We start from the raw sequence: 15,613 nt of genomic DNA, 5'->3' as shown, positions 1-15,613 counted from the left end.
TTTTATGTCAGTTAAACTGAATCTCTCCCCCTCTATCCACAGTGTTACAGAAATTGCTCTTTGGGAGGATTATTTTCTATTCCTCAATTACAATTTTTCATTAACTGATTAATAAATACTTCAAATCAGCAGATACTGAATTTTGAAAAACTTATAAATGTAGTCTGATTTTTTTTCCAATAAAGTCCTATGGATCCAACCACAGATTTTAAGGTTCTAATCTATGTATTGTCCCCATTTAATAATTTCTGTTCATCTAGTTTACTCTTTATGAGCTAAGGGAATTTGTGTAGCTGTAGGGAAAAAAACCCACAAAAAACCACAAAAAACCACAGCAAAATTCAGTCAATAAAACAGGCTTGAACTGAATAATGACTTGTGGGTGGTGATAGTGGGAATAGAAAAGAATTCAAGCACTGCTATAGACTTCATCCTGGGAACACTACGGAGCTCAAGATTGTTAGAAAGTACAAGCCCCAGTTACTTAGCATTTGGGTTTTCTTTCAGTGGTTAAATGGACCAGTGCCTTACGACATTATTTCTATAACTTGTTATTCAGGAATACAGTGAAAATCTTCCCTACTTGAAAATCATCTTTCACAAAGTACTGCTCTTGAAAAGATAAGCATATTGACTTTTTTTTAAATAGAAAGCTAAATGAATTGCAAGTAATACCAACTTCCTGTATGAAGGGCTTAGAAAAGTCACAGAATGATTTCAGGGATTGCTCACACTGAGAAATGTTCAACATTTTTGGATGCTTGTATCTTTACCGTGGCACACAACATTGTGATGTCAAGTCAAAAGGAAAGAGGTGCAATTTAGGTTGAAATAATTTGTTCTTACCTAGGATCAAGAAGGATTCCTGGATGGGCTATTTTCTTGTATGAAAGGTATTTATAAATACAGATTTTTGTTTCACTGTACTCAGATAAAAGTACTATTAATTTTGGTCAGGGTGTACATGTATGCCAAGGAACAAAATTAATGTTAAAAAAAAAAAAAACCTTGTTTTGTGACATGGCAATTTTTTTGTAATTAAGATTCACAATGGAATAATGTTGGCATGTTCTCTTGTCGAAAGAGACCGTGGTGGTAACTGTAGTATTTTGGTAAAAAGTAGAGTTGCCTATTTTCATATTCAGTGTGTATCCAGTATTCAGCACAAAGCAGTAGCTGTCAAAATGTTGGTCAGCCATGGGTGTTTAATTTTCCTTGTTAGTTTCTCTACAGCTAAAGCTCTCTTTGTTTTTTATATTCCATAATAAAGTGGGAAATCGTCGTCCAAATCCTCTTTTCTAGACCTAGGAAGGCTGTGACCTTGGCAGGTATTGGCCCACAACTCTGAATTCTCTTGTAAGGAACACATTTTGTGGGGGGGAGGATTTTAATTTTGCCCAAGTCATTTTTTAATGATCTAATGTTCTTGAACTCATCCCTTTAACTTCTTGTTCTTGCACTGCAATGAATAGAATGCAGTATCTAGAGATTAAAATATGCACATTATGTAATAATTAGATACAAACCAGAACATAGAATGTGGGCAAGATATAGAAATTGCACCTGAAGATACAATGGGGTAAGTTGAGAGACGTGAGAAAAACTGGCAAGTGTTTTAACCATAGAAATGTTTTAATGTTAATTTGAAATTCATGCTGTCTTTCTGCTGATGTATAAGAACACTGTCTGAATTTAGTCACCAACTTTAGTGAATGCTTTCCTGACAGTATAACAAATGAGAATTGGATCAAACACCTGTTTTCCATAGAAGCTGACACCCTGCCAGATGGCTTATTAGCAAAGATAACTGTTGGTGGAACTTTCACATGAGGGTTGAACTTGATCTCAAGTTCAATATAGCATGAGTTGAAAACTCCTGGCTAAATGGAAGAAAAGAGTTTAGCCTAGTATTTGATAGAGCCTAACACCATGTAGTTTATAAGATTTGAAATCACTAATAATCTTCAGCACTTGTTGAATCACCAAAACCTTTTTTTTTTCTTGTCATGCTACTCAATAAAATGAAGTACTTGTTGAACTTCCCAGTACCCTTGGCTCTGCCTTACTAATATCTTGTAAGAGATTAGGCAGTTGGAAAGCTTTCCTTGGTCTGGAAAGATAATCCACCTTGGCTGGATGTTGGAGTCATGACACAAGGCAGGCTTCAGGAGAAGCTAATTAAGGATAGATGTTTTCAGGAGAACTCCTTGCAAAGTTCTGCTCCTGTGGGAACTCCTTATCAGGAGAGGCAGGTTACTATAAAATGACACAGCTGTAAAAGTAAGAAACTCGGTAGTTTGGTTTACTAATTTATTAAAAAATGTTCAAGAATTAAAAAACCCTGTTTTATCTCTTGTGTATTTGACAAAATGATCATTGGTTTACAGCTGAGTTGGTATTATTTGGACAATACTTGAATAATTAACGATCCTTTAAATTACTTCTTTCTTTACATTACACAGCTAAATCACCTCTGACCAGTTTTGGAAACAGTTTTGTGAATTACCCTGTAGTGTAGCTGACATTTTTCTATGTACATTGATTGAAAATGATTGATATTCTACTGCATTTTCCTGGCTTTATATTGGAATCTTACTCTATCAGTCTCTGGGCTAGGGAAAAGGGAAACATGAACTGTAGAGGTAGAATGTACAGCTTCCCTAGCTGAGTTCTTTTATTGAAATGTGAGCAATTTCTGGGAAAATATCATGGTTTTACCATTCAATATTACCAGTACACAAAGAGACAGAATTCCTTTCCAAAACAAATTTTTGATTTATGAATATATGATGATCCCCTATGAGAGAGAAAATATATTTTTTCTAGAATTCACAGCAGAGAAATAGCATAAGGAATGAAGAGTAATTTATTTCACAAAAGGATTTGTGAAAACAAATATGGCAATTTTAGACCATCATAACTAGAAACAGAATTACAGCAGGAAATGGAAAAGATAGTTCATACTATTCTGATTCCTAGATGAGGATATAAGGAAGGCAAAATATGTTCTGTCTCCTTAGTTCTTTGAGACAAAAATCGATCCATGGAAAAGAATCTGAATTCAGAATGCATCTTACAACATGGTAATATACAGCAATAAAAAAAATAATCTGTTTTCCTAATCTTATGGAAATATGCAGGCAAACAGAATCAGATGAAAGCAAAAATGAATATAAATTAGCAACATCCCAAATTTTTGAAGTGTTTGAAGTATCCAGGTTCAACATGACATGAAATTAACACTGAGTACTTTGAGATCTTTCCAGCTAAAAAGCATTAATTATTTTTACATGTGACAATGTCAAATGATTACAATCTTTATTCAAAAGCTAAGTAGTAAGTAAAGTTATGTATCCTTGACCTCATATAATGATTTTGATGTCATTATTCTGAAAAGAATAATCTTAACTTGTTCTGTTTGTGAAACTTAGATCTGGAATCCTTAGATTTCTGTACCTGGTAAAGATATGTATTATTATTTTTTTAGCTATATATTTAATATAAATATGCAGCTAAAATGCAAGGGTTTTTTTTTTTTAGCTTTTATGTGATATTATAATGGGAGAAATTTTGTTTAAGGAAATCCTTGACAACTACGAGAGTTCAAGTGCAAGAAGGTGATTTTTGCTGACATAATACTTTTGCAAATGCATCCATTAAGGCACTGATTAATTGAAACTGATTGACTGATTGGTGTCTTTCCTCCATGCAAAAATCCATCACCTTGAATGAACATGTAAATTCGAATGCCTGCCTTAAAATGTAAAAGGTCATTAACTGATACACAGAAATGATGGGCACATATTCATGTATTGATAATTCCAGTTATCACTAGGTCTTTTTCTTGATGGTCTCTTTCAGTTAGGAATCTCATCAGGATACAGTCCATAGCACAAAGATAAAAGACAGGTTAAAAAGGAGTAGCTTGGATTCTTTACTCATTGGTTGCAAAACAATATAGAAAAACTTTCATAGGCTTCATAACAGTGCATTCTTGCGTGAGCAGTTCTCCTCACTTTGCACACTATCTTCCTTAACTTAGGCCACACAATTTGGCTTTTAAGAAAGGAAGTATTTGGTGGATTGACAAGTCATTGATTTACTTTCTTGCTGAATATGTTATGGCTTTTTCCAGACTTTCTGCTTAGTAATAGCTCATTTAATTTTTAAAGTAAAATTCCACCTTGCACTGAGTGCCAGCACTGTCATGGTGAAAAGGCCCTTTACTGATCTGCGCAGACAGAAATTTCAAAAATACTTCATTTTTCTAAATCAGAGCAAAGCCTGGCTGCCAAGCACTATGATTTCAATTTATGAAGTCATTCTGGCATTTCTGCTTGGGAAGAGGTTCTGGTAAATGAGCTCACAGAAACAGATACTTTTAATTTCCAAGAGCATGGGGCTAGAACTTGTAGTATGTTGAAGGATACTCCATGTGTAGTTCAGCATGAGCACTTTCCACCTGATTCATAGTAGCCTGGTAAATGAAGCTAAAGAGAGGAACAAAATGCTCTCTCTGCTTCACACAGCTTGAGTAGATAGGGAAATTATTAAGGTTTGCTGATCCACTGCGAGCAGCTGCTCTAAAAAGTACAAGTAAGCTTTGGCCTAAAAATTTGTTGGGCTGTTTCAATCTACTCTTCCCCGTAACTCCTGGATAAACATGCATAATGATTATATTAATCATCATGCATATTTACATTTTAAAATTTTAAATTGTTCCTTTCATGGATTGTATTTCTTTAAATTCCTTAATGGCCTATTTTTTGATTTGTCTTACATTTTGCTTCTCAAGTGCACTCTCCCACTAATCAAGTCAAATAACATTTCTGTACCCATCACACATTGATCTGCATAACCTTTCCTGGCAATATACTGGATTCAGTTTTAGTCACTGTACAAATATTTGTTAATCAGTGTTATTGTACTTGGAGTATGAGTAACCTTTCATGAAGTTGACTCAGTGCTCACTGCAGATCTTATTTCTAATAAGATCTTCATAATACTAATTTTTTTCAGGTAAAGCTGATGTGCATTCAGCTTTTTTTTTCAAATGTTTTGTGTTTGTTTTCTCATATAGCTGATGAGTAGCTCTCAATGGAATACAAAACTCCTTGCTTGCAAATGAAGACAATTACTTGAAAGACAAAAGGTTATATTTAGATTGCAGGCTGAAGAGTAGTTTGAGTACACACAATAGCTTTAAGTATTGGTTTGGGAGCTAAAATGAGTCTATCAGCAACACTGCCCTTTATTTGAGTTAATTTAACCAGCAGAGCTGAGTCTACTTCAGCTCAATCCCTACAGGGAGGACTTTGCTGAGACACTGAGGTACTTGGTGTATTCAGGACACAGGAGAGATTTATCATAGAGATGTCAGAACTGGCAGTGGAATAAAAATGATAACTTCTTAACAATTCTAAAACACACAACGTTATAGGCACTGCTTGAAATCAAGGGTAAAACTGATTCTAAACTTAGCATTATTTAGTGTAATTTAATTAAGATTCTTATCTTGTTTCTAATTAAGAAGCCCATGAATTTTCTATTTGAGAATGAACTTTTAAAAAATATTAATGGAAAAATACAACGGGGAGGGTAATTTTAAATAATGTTAGATAATACATTTGGGAGGGGTTACTGCTGTATTTTTCATGTATTTTGCTCTCTCAATAATGCTTTGAGAAAATATTTTCAGCTTTTTCTATTGAGAAGAATACTGATGCACAAAGACTAAATGTGATGCACCTAACAAACTATCTTAATAAACTGCCACTGTTTTTCCATGTTTTTTTTTCTCATACTTTACCATTTTTTTACCAACAGAATAAACAGTTGGAATAGCTCGTAAATTCATCTCTTCTAAAGATGAAATACTAGTTTACACAATTCAACAGTATGGAAATTCCACACCTGGTAATATTTACATCATTAATGACAGAACTGATGACAAGGTAGATGGTTAATTCTTTAAGAACAAATGCCAACTGAATTTCATTGTAGGCTTCAAGGTTTTTGCCTGTGTTCTATCCGGACTTCAAAAGGTCTGTAAAACAGTATGTCTATAATCCCACTTTGTAAATAAGAGTAAAAAATACTGTCTAGTTTAATTCCAATGTAGAATTAAGCCACTTAATGCTATGGATGTACAGAAGTGTAGGGTCAACTGCGTTTAGCCAGAGTACCAAGAGAATCTATCGATAAACACACTTGAGTACAACTGTTTCAGCTCAGTAAAATTAGAAGCAAGACTCTTTCAAATAATTCTCCTTTGGAAGTTCTCTCTCTATTACTCTCACCATATTAATTTTGCCTCTTTTCTGTCAGTATTAATTTGCTATTGTAAATCTTTTCAGAGTACAAACATTCTGTAGTCAAGCCAGCCTCCCATTAAAAGAAGGGGAAAAAACCCAAATGAGTAAGATCAATCAATAATTTAATTACTGTTGCCATTTTATCAGCTAAGATACAAAATTACAGTAGACTTGTTTTGGCATTTTTTTAATCTATTGTATTGACAGCCAAAATGAAGAAAGCAATAAATCCGCATTTTTAAGTGAGATAGTAGAGTCAAGCTATTATTGATGATTCCTTAAGAATTGCTCTTGTTGACTCACATCATTGCAAGAGCTTATTTTAATTTTTCTTAGACAAAGATACATTTTTTCTCTTATACAGTAGACAATTATCAGCCAGTAAATGCTAGTCTAATGCAAACAGGAAAGCAGACACAGAACAGTGATCAAGAGTACAGAAAAAGGAAGAGATACATTATGATACAAATAGGTAATATAACCAAGTTTAATACAGAAAACCCAATGGTTATTTAACTGTTATTTTGGTATAGAAAAAAAATTGTGATCAAAAATGTCAGGTGAATTCTAGTATTAAAAACCCCTATTTTAGGAGCTTATGGGGTTACACTTGGGATTGCTGCTCCTCCTCAGTGGAAGGCAAGGCTTGTTTGCTCCATGCTGGACAGAAGCAAGCTGACAGATGGTTCACAAAGGGCAATTTCTAGAGGGTATAGATTAGAGGATTTGGGCCTGAGCAACCTGCTGGAGGAGGAAAGAATCTGGAAGGACACCAAGATGTGCACCAATGTGAATACCAGCTGCAGTTACAGCAGCCTTTTAAACAGTTAATTACAAATCATTTTGGGATACGCATTTGGTGTCCTTTCTAATTACTCACCGTGAAGTACAAGACACACTGTGGCAAAGGTCAAGCTAAAGACACTCAGAGGATGAAAAATACTGTTATTAGCATGGAAACAAAGTAGAATGAAGAAACAGAAGCAGACAGCATAGAGCTTTACTTCCAGACAAAAAAAAATCCTGTACAGGCATGGAAGCAAACACCAAGTCTGTACTGAGAGCTGCCTAAGGGAATAAAGATGAAAAAAATGAGGACAAAGCTTTTGGTACTGTCTTACTGGAGAAAAAAAAGGAGAAGTGATACCACCTCCAGGATAATGCCTGAAGCACTGGCACACTCATGCATGTCTGATGAATACTGAAGCCCATGAAAGACTGAGTCTGTAAAGAAATAAGAGATAGAAGTAGATCCATTAGAAAATACACTCAAGCAGGCTAGGGGAATTCAGAAGACAAACCAGAGACAGACCTAAAAAGGCAAGGCACTGTATTACACAGCATATAAATCAGAAGGAATAACGGCCATTCTTCTGGAATATTCCAATGAGCTTGTGCAACTGAGTTTGCCCTAACTCAGTGCTGTCTCTGTCCTGGGATGGAAAAGCAGCAATACGACCTGAACACCTACAATCAAACCCCTGCAGGGTGGCTGTACTTAATCCAAACACTGCTCACACACTGCAAGTGACACAAGAGCTGGAGTCTGCAGCTGCCCTTGTACATCTTTTTACAGGAGCCAGCTGAACCTTCCTGTCAATTGCAAACCCAACTACATGTTACCATGAGAAATACAAGTGATCTTTCATGTAGGGCAAATTTGCTACAGTTCTTAATTGCTCAACCCAAGCAGTAGATGTCTGTTTGTACAGTCCACAGGGGATAACCTATGTTTATATCATTCCAATGACACGAGGAGTTTTTTCCACTTTTTTAATTTCTTTTCTTAAGTAGCACATCATACACAGTGACCTTAACAGAATGTTACTAAATCTATAAAATCTAGCATTCTAGAGGATGTATCACACCTGTGATACAAATTTCAGAAGGTTCAGGAGCTTTTAAGCAAATAGGATGATTTTAAATTTTATTCCCAGAATAGATGTTCATTATTTCTTAGGTCAGGAATGCTTCTCTGTAAGCCAAAAGTCACCTTTTGGATGTATCTGACAGAACTTTTTATATGGTACTAACATCAGGACAGATGTCTGGTTCAATGATGCATCATCAGGATACATCATCAGCTGCTGACATTATTTCTGTGTGAAAAGCTGTTAACTAAAATCTATGTTATCTAAGGATGAATATTTATAATAATTGCAAAGAGCAAGGAAGTAAGCTTAACTGAAAGAACTTCAGTCAGAGGCTCAGACCTGTCATGTTTTCTGGCCAACTCCACATGGGAGCTGAAAGGTAATGAGGTGCTATGTGAGTCAAAGTGCATGAAATCAACTCACCAGTTCATCAAACTGCATGAATACATGCTTGGAGAGATCCTTTAGAATTACTGACACATCCTGAGCACATCTGAGAATGATCAAAATACCTAAGTGGAAGCATTTAAAGGGAAAGAAAAAAGCTTAAGCTTGGCCCTAAATTAATTTAGCTTTCTGTCACAAGAAGATAAACAGCGCAGCTTACAAGCAGGCACCAAAAGACATTGACAACTATAGCACTTTTCCCAATAGGCTCCCACAGGAGACAGGTTCAGGCACAGCAGGAGCTGGTGGCTACACTATTCCAAAGGGAGTACATACGATCTAACAACAGGTGATTATTTTTGTCAAGGAAACCAGTGATGCTTTAAAACAGCAAGTGTGATGCTATTGAAATTCCAACATCAATATGTGGAAATATGCTCCTGTCTGAGAAAGTCATTACGGGTGACAAGTACACAGAGCAGGAAATAGCTTCCATGGTTCAGGGCAGATTCTGCATCTTCACTAATGGAAGGCATCAGGCAATTGAACAACGCAGTGACAAGATGAGATAGTAGAAATAAAAGAATCATACCAAGTGGTTCAATAGATTGAAATAAAAATGTGATGATTTGTCAGCACTGAGGGATGCAGGCGCTGAAGGCAAAGCTATAGCAAGGCTTCATGAGAAAAGAAAAAATTCTACCTTCGGATCCCACTCCCTCCCTCGCCAAAAGCATCCCTCTCCTGAGCTGTCCCCTCCGCTCTCCAAGGAGAGCCCTGTGGCCACCAAGACCTAAGGACACCCTCGGCCCACAGCTCGCCATTGCCTGCCTCTTAGTGACCCCAAAGAGAGAGATTTCACGTATTTTCTGGGAGGCGGCTGAGAGAAACGGCCGCTCTTTCACCCGCACAGCCCACCGAGCCAAAGGCGAGATGCGCGGCCCGTGTTTTCCAGCCCCAGCTCAGACCGAGCCACGATAAACTCGTGTGCGCAAGGCAACGGCCAGACATGCTGCCATTACCGCCTCTGCTCCGCAACACCGCGCTAGAGCGGGCCGGCCTCGGGAGCTCTGTGTGTGACCGAGCGCCCGGCGTGCTCCCAGCAGGGGCACTGCTCCTCCGAGCACGGGGGGCAGCGAGGGGCAGCGGCAGCGGACCGGGCCGAGCCCGGGCCGGCGGGAGCGGGCAAAGGACAGCCCGGGCCGGCCCGGGCCAGCGGCACTCCCCGCCCCGCGGAACTTGCGCACAGGCCGCCGCCCCCCTTCCGGCGGCCGCGGAGCCGAGCCCGCGCAGGAGGCGGGCTGAGATGGCTGCCGCCGTGCCCGGCGCCTCTCGGGCCCGTGCCCCCGCCGCGCTGCTCCTGCTGCTGGGCTGCTGCGGCGCAGCGCTGGCCGGCGGCCTCCAGGTACGGGGCTGGGGGAGCAGCGGCGGGGCTGAGAGCGGGCGGGCGGCGCCGCGGGCTCGGTGCTGCCGGTGCCCCATCTGCTCCCCTCCGCAGTGCGCAAGGCACTGCCCGCGGAGCTGTCCGGAGGCGCTGCCGGCGCGCAGCAGGGGCTGTGTTACCGCGATGGGCACCGACACTGAGCCGCAGCCCCCAGCGCTGCCTCCCCGGCTGGCGCGCTCTCCCCTCTCGGCCCCGCCCGGCTCGCCCGGTGGGCGGAACTCCGAATGCGGGCAGCCGCGTGTGCCTCCTTCGAGCTGCTAAAGTTACAAAACCCCAGACGTTTCATCCTCTTGCGGGTTTCTGAAGCTCGGTTTCTTTTTGGCCGCCGCTGTAACCTCTAGCGGGTGTCTGCTGCCCGTTGCCGGCCCTGGCTGGGCTGTCCCGGCTCCCGCTGCGGTGCCCATCCCGCAGGTGCCAGGCGCTCGTGGGTTTGCCAGGTGGGAGTAATTCCACGTTTCAGCAATTAGCTTAATGCACTGTGCCCACGCTACATCTGCAGTGTTGTTTGCTTCTGAATTCCGCGTTATTAACAAGTTGTTATGCTTGAAATTAATTACAACTAGGACCAGACAACCCCCGCACTCCCAACAATAGAAGTATTATTACAATTTTTGGATGACTAATTAGACTGCAAGTTGTTTGCAGCTTGAAATACGATATACTTTACATATATTTGAACAAACACGATTTCTGTTACTGTGTGTTTTGTGTAAGGCCACAAGCATCATTCCAGAACCCCTCAGGGTTAAGAGTCTGATTTAAGAGCCAGCATATTTGGATTCTTGCCCTGTGACAGACTAATTCCCTTACCTCTGTGAAGTCTTAGCCCCTTTGTGTGTCCTGATTTATGCTCTCTGTTAAAGAAAAATCTCATCTGCAAAGGAAAGTGGGAGCTATGGAGAGCACAGATTATACAGAAGGTTGCTGTCATAGATCCTGATTTTGGAAGATAAATGTAACCACCTTGGATTTAAAGTGGGTTAAAACTGCAGATTCACTTACCTGCTTTTGAGAATAGAATTGAACCCAAGCCCCTTTTCTCATTAAGGATGAAACTGCTGGTCAATAAATCATATTATTTTGTTCTTGAAGTGTCCTTTGAAATAGAGGTGTGTGGACTTTTTGTTTTAACTAAGCTGCAAGTAACTAATAGTTCTTTTTCAGTATTGTAGCAGTTAATTCACATGAAATGTGCAGAACAGGTTGAGAAAAATACCTCTCATTTAGCTTATCTAAGGTTTATTCAGTGTTAATGTGTGGTAAACATATGCATTGAACACTTGTGGAAGTAACAAAACTATGAGTGGCCATTTCTTTCTTACTGCTGAAAAATCTAAAATTTTGTTCATCTTGCAGGATCAAGCGGAACAGTTTTTTAGAAGTGGACATACGAATAACTGGGCAGTTTTGGTAAGCATGGTCCAGGTTGTTTTCCTCCAATAAAGCTGAAGATTTTTCATCAGGAGCCATATTTACAGCAGTCATTCAAGAGTCCTGCTCATTTGAAAGAAATGGAAAGATAAACATTTGGAAATGAATAAATTTGAAATTGTGCCTGCAGATTTATTACACTTTCATGAAATTTTCTTTTCAAAATGACTGAATTTCAAGGACTCAATGTGTCTAGGTCCATGGCAGGATTCATAAAACAAAAGTTTTGAAAGTGTTAAAATAGTTAAATTAGCATACTCTGTATTGAAAAAAAAGGTGCAATTCTGATACCAGAAAAATCTGGTCTCTTTGACCAGAAAGGTAGAATTTGTATCTCATTTTTATTCAATCTGTCAACTTGTGGTAACAGGCTGGGAGTAAAATCAATGCCGGCAACATAGTGTTCAGATCAACTGTTCTTACCCTAATTCTTTTTTTTCTTTGCCATGTACCTTTTATTAGCTCTGAATCATGCTGCACAATTGGTTCTTAATCACAATTCAGGTCTTAATGACTAATTTGTTTCAGAACACTGTTGTAATTACTCAGTAGCAGCTGTTTGTTTTCCAGAAACTAAAACTGAGCAATATACAAGGCAAGTTAACAGTAATTAATTGAATTATAAGGAATAATTTCTATATTCTAAGATGTACAAACTTGGAACTATTATAACATACTATTTTAACACTATTAACAAGTAGATGCTTTTATTAGTACCCATAAAAACACACAAAGAAGGTGGAAAATTAGGTCCAGGAGCTATACTTTCTGTCCTGAACAGATTTTCTGCTGGTTATATTTTCTCAGTGGTTCATCGTTAAGTTTTGTAACAATTGCTACAAATTTTTTAGGCAGTAAAACAGGGAGGGATTTACTGCTATCAGGCACTTCAAACCTGAGCTCATACTGCAATCCCATCTCATCAATTGCTTGAATTAATGTGCTGCAGTGTGAGTAACTATGTTTAAACTATATTATTTCCACTAGGTTGTAAGGGAGGTAATGGAGGCAAGGGGCAGATGATAGTACCTTGAAATGCCTCAGCTAAACTGGACACAGTTCATTTTCAAAGCTTTAAATCTTGCTGAAAGACAAAAGTTCTCATGGACTGATTCCTGTGGGCTTTTTTGGAATTCCTAGGTGACAGGGTGATGGACACAAAAGGGGATCCTTGCAGGCTGAATTTTTATTATCTCTTAAGCTACAACTCAGTTCCATCTCTACGTTTAAAGCTGAAACATTGAAAGAACTATCTAAATGCTTATTCCTGCATCTCTGTTTTTGTGGTTTTACAGTCACATCTTTTAGAAGTTTTTGAAATCTCTGAATCAGAATAGTACCAGATTTAGGGAGCATTTAAGTACAGGGAATGACTGAGCCCTGACTGTTTGCCTGTTAGAACAGTAGAACCTGAACTCACTTGAGGCTTTTGAGAATTTATATTCAGTTTGGCTAGAGCTCACTTTGCTCTTACTTTATTGTATTTGACTCCTTAAATGCAAATGTCCTCAGTGCATTTTCCTCTGTGTGTGGCTTCTGCATGAATTAATTCACTTGTGCCTTTGTGCAAGAATGCTCCCAGAAAGGGTTTGCTATTGAGATGAGAACTTGTACTTTGATTTTTCTTCCATTTGATAAGGAGAAAGCAAATGAAAAAATTTAGCTTATCCACTTACTGGTGCTGAATTATTCCCTAAAGTGCCACTTCCTATATTTAGTTAGGGTTTATGACAATTTTATCATGAGTCAGTATACTAAGAATTTTTTTTTAACTTTTTTTTGTCAGAATTATTTGCTTTGGTACAGCAAAGATTTATATAGCTTATATAATGAGCTTCTTGGTGTTTCTATGTTCTTTCTGATTTGTTACTAGTGTTTTAATATTCCTGTAGTTGTGTTCTTCTGATGCAACATGCCAGGCCAATTTGTATCTTCTACACTATTTAATATTTGTTTTCTTTTTCTTTTCAAGGTGTGTACATCTCGATTCTGGTTTAATTATCGTCATGTGGCAAATACTCTTTCAGTGTACAGAAGTGTCAAGAGACTGGGCATTCCTGATAGGTGAGGGATTGTATTTATTATTTAAAAAAAAAAAGGCGACTTTCTGGTTTTTGAAAGAGGGGATTTTGAAACTTAATTTTTAGATGCATTTTGGGGTATAAATCTAAGGGAATGCACTGTGGAAGTGCTATGGGCTGAAAGCAACAGAAAGTTGCCTTTTGTTTGCGCATGTCATTCAGAAGCAGCTCTCCCCTCTCCTGTGCAGCCTGTGAAGCACAGGTGCCCTTGGCACTGCCTCAGAAGTTCTGTCACCAGTCCTGCCCTTACCTGAGAGCTTTCATCTTTTTTGCATCAGTCTGTCTTCACCATTAAAGTCATAATAGGAGGCAGTTTTAGAAATACTGCAAGAACTACAGCGTGACTGAGATTTCTGTGTTCAGTAGCAAGATCAATTTCTTACCCATATCCACAGATCTGGAGTTAATCTCAAAAAGCCAGCAATGCTGTAGACTACAGTCAAGAATAAGACATTGGAGAAGACTGAAAGAGAGACAGAGAGCCTCTTTTTTTAGCATTTGGAGCAATTTTTATGTGGATTTGAGTGTTTGTTTTCCTTAGACAAACTTTTTCTGTTTTTCTTTCTTTGCTGCAAGACTTCATTCAAAATATTGACAAGACAAAGCCCAACCAAAAATTCCCAGCAAACCTCAAAATCACATCTTGAAAATAAACATTTATGATTCCTGGGGTTGGTTGTTTTGGAGGGGTTTGGGTGGAGCCTCATTTTGAATGAAACTGTGTCAATCACCCTTTCTGTGAAGAACTTACTCCTGATGTCCAACCTAAACCTCTCCTGGCACAGCTTCGGACTGTGTTCTCTTGTCTGTTGGTGGTTGCCTGGGGGAAGAGACTGACTCTCACCTGGCTACAGCCTCCTTTCAGGGAGCTGTAGAGTGTGATAAGGTCTCCCCTGAGCCTCCTTTTCTTCAGGCTAAACAGCCCCAGTTCTCTCAGCTGCTCCTCATGGGATTTGTGTTTTAGACCCTTCACCAGCTTCTCTGGACATGTTCCAGCACCTCAACATCCTTCCTAAACTGGGGGCCTAGAACTGGAGTTCTTGAGGCACAGCACTCAAGGTGTGGCCTCAGCAGAGCCAAGTACTGGTGGAGAATCACTTCCCTTGTCCTGCTGGCCACACTATTCCTGATACATGCCAGGAGACCACTGGCCTTCTTGGCCACCTGGGCACACTGCTGGTTCATGTTCAGCCTGTCAAACAGCACCCCCAGGTCCTCTTACTGCCTGGCTGTCCACCCACTGTGGCCCCAGAGCTGCACAGGGTGGTTGTGATGAAGTATAATGGTTTGGGAAATGTTCAGGAGCTCCTCAAGTTTAATTAAAAATTATCATAATGTTTTTATTGGTCTGTCTGAGGAGGTGTACACATGCTAGTATTTCTTCTGTGGTGCTGCATGAAATGATTTAGTGTCCTTTAAAAATTTCTGAATTTTTTAATTAAGAGCTCTGCCACCCTAGGTCCAGGCAAGCCTGTGTGCTAAAGTTGCTAATGTCAACTACTGTCTTGCTCATCTTTGGCCTAGCTTAGTTCTGTAGATAAATAACAGTCAACTGCATTTTTGTGTGTGATATCCTCTTGATACTGAGGATGCTCATAAGGAAATAGGGAATAACTATGCAAAGTTTCACTAGCAATTCCAGAAATCTTTTTAATGATTGAAGCTATTGTCATAATTGTTGAATTGTTGTTCTACTTTCTGTTTGACTTTTATGTGAAAGTAGAATGGCTGAAATGTTTGGTTGTTTTATTTTCCATAGTCACATTGTCTTGATGCTGGCAGATGATATGGCATGTAATCCCAGAAATCCCAAACCAGCTACTGTGTTTAGTCATAAAAACATGGAGCTAAATGTCTATGGAGATGATGTGGAAGTGGATTACAGAAGCTATGAGGTAACTGTGTTTCAATTAAAACACTGGGTCTTTAATTTTTAGTGTTGGTTTAAAGATATATGCAGCATCTGTGAAGTCTGAGGAAGTTTTTTTGTTCGTATTTCTGGTTTTGGGCTGGGCTTTTGTTATCTGCTGATGAGTTTAAAATGCATACCCTTCCTCTCCTTGAGACTTGAGTTTGTATTTG

General features: G+C 39.1%; 1 protein-coding gene across 1 annotated transcript in view; it reads left to right on the top strand.

Annotated features, from left to right (window-relative positions):
* Positions 1–9,820: 9,820 nt before the first annotated feature.
* PIGK (phosphatidylinositol glycan anchor biosynthesis class K) overlaps positions 9,821–15,613 on the top strand; it is a 63,480-nt gene continuing 57,687 nt past the window's right edge. Inside the window, exons 1-4 of the mRNA XM_085067858.1 lie at positions 9,821–9,980; positions 11,376–11,429; positions 13,423–13,514; positions 15,291–15,426. Coding sequence (XP_084923984.1) covers positions 9,882–9,980; positions 11,376–11,429; positions 13,423–13,514; positions 15,291–15,426 — 381 coding nt within the window. The 5' untranslated portion in view covers positions 9,821–9,881. The remainder of the gene's footprint in view (positions 9,981–11,375; positions 11,430–13,422; positions 13,515–15,290; positions 15,427–15,613) is intronic.

The sequence above is a fragment of the Lichenostomus cassidix genome, chromosome 8, assembly GCF_008360975.1.
Source record: "Lichenostomus cassidix isolate B80296 chromosome 8, HeHo_3.0, whole genome shotgun sequence".
In the NCBI taxonomy this organism is placed as follows: Eukaryota; Metazoa; Chordata; class Aves; order Passeriformes; family Meliphagidae; genus Lichenostomus; species Lichenostomus cassidix.
The sequence above is the reverse complement of the archived record's forward strand: the minus strand, read 5'-3'. Positions and strand labels throughout refer to the sequence as shown.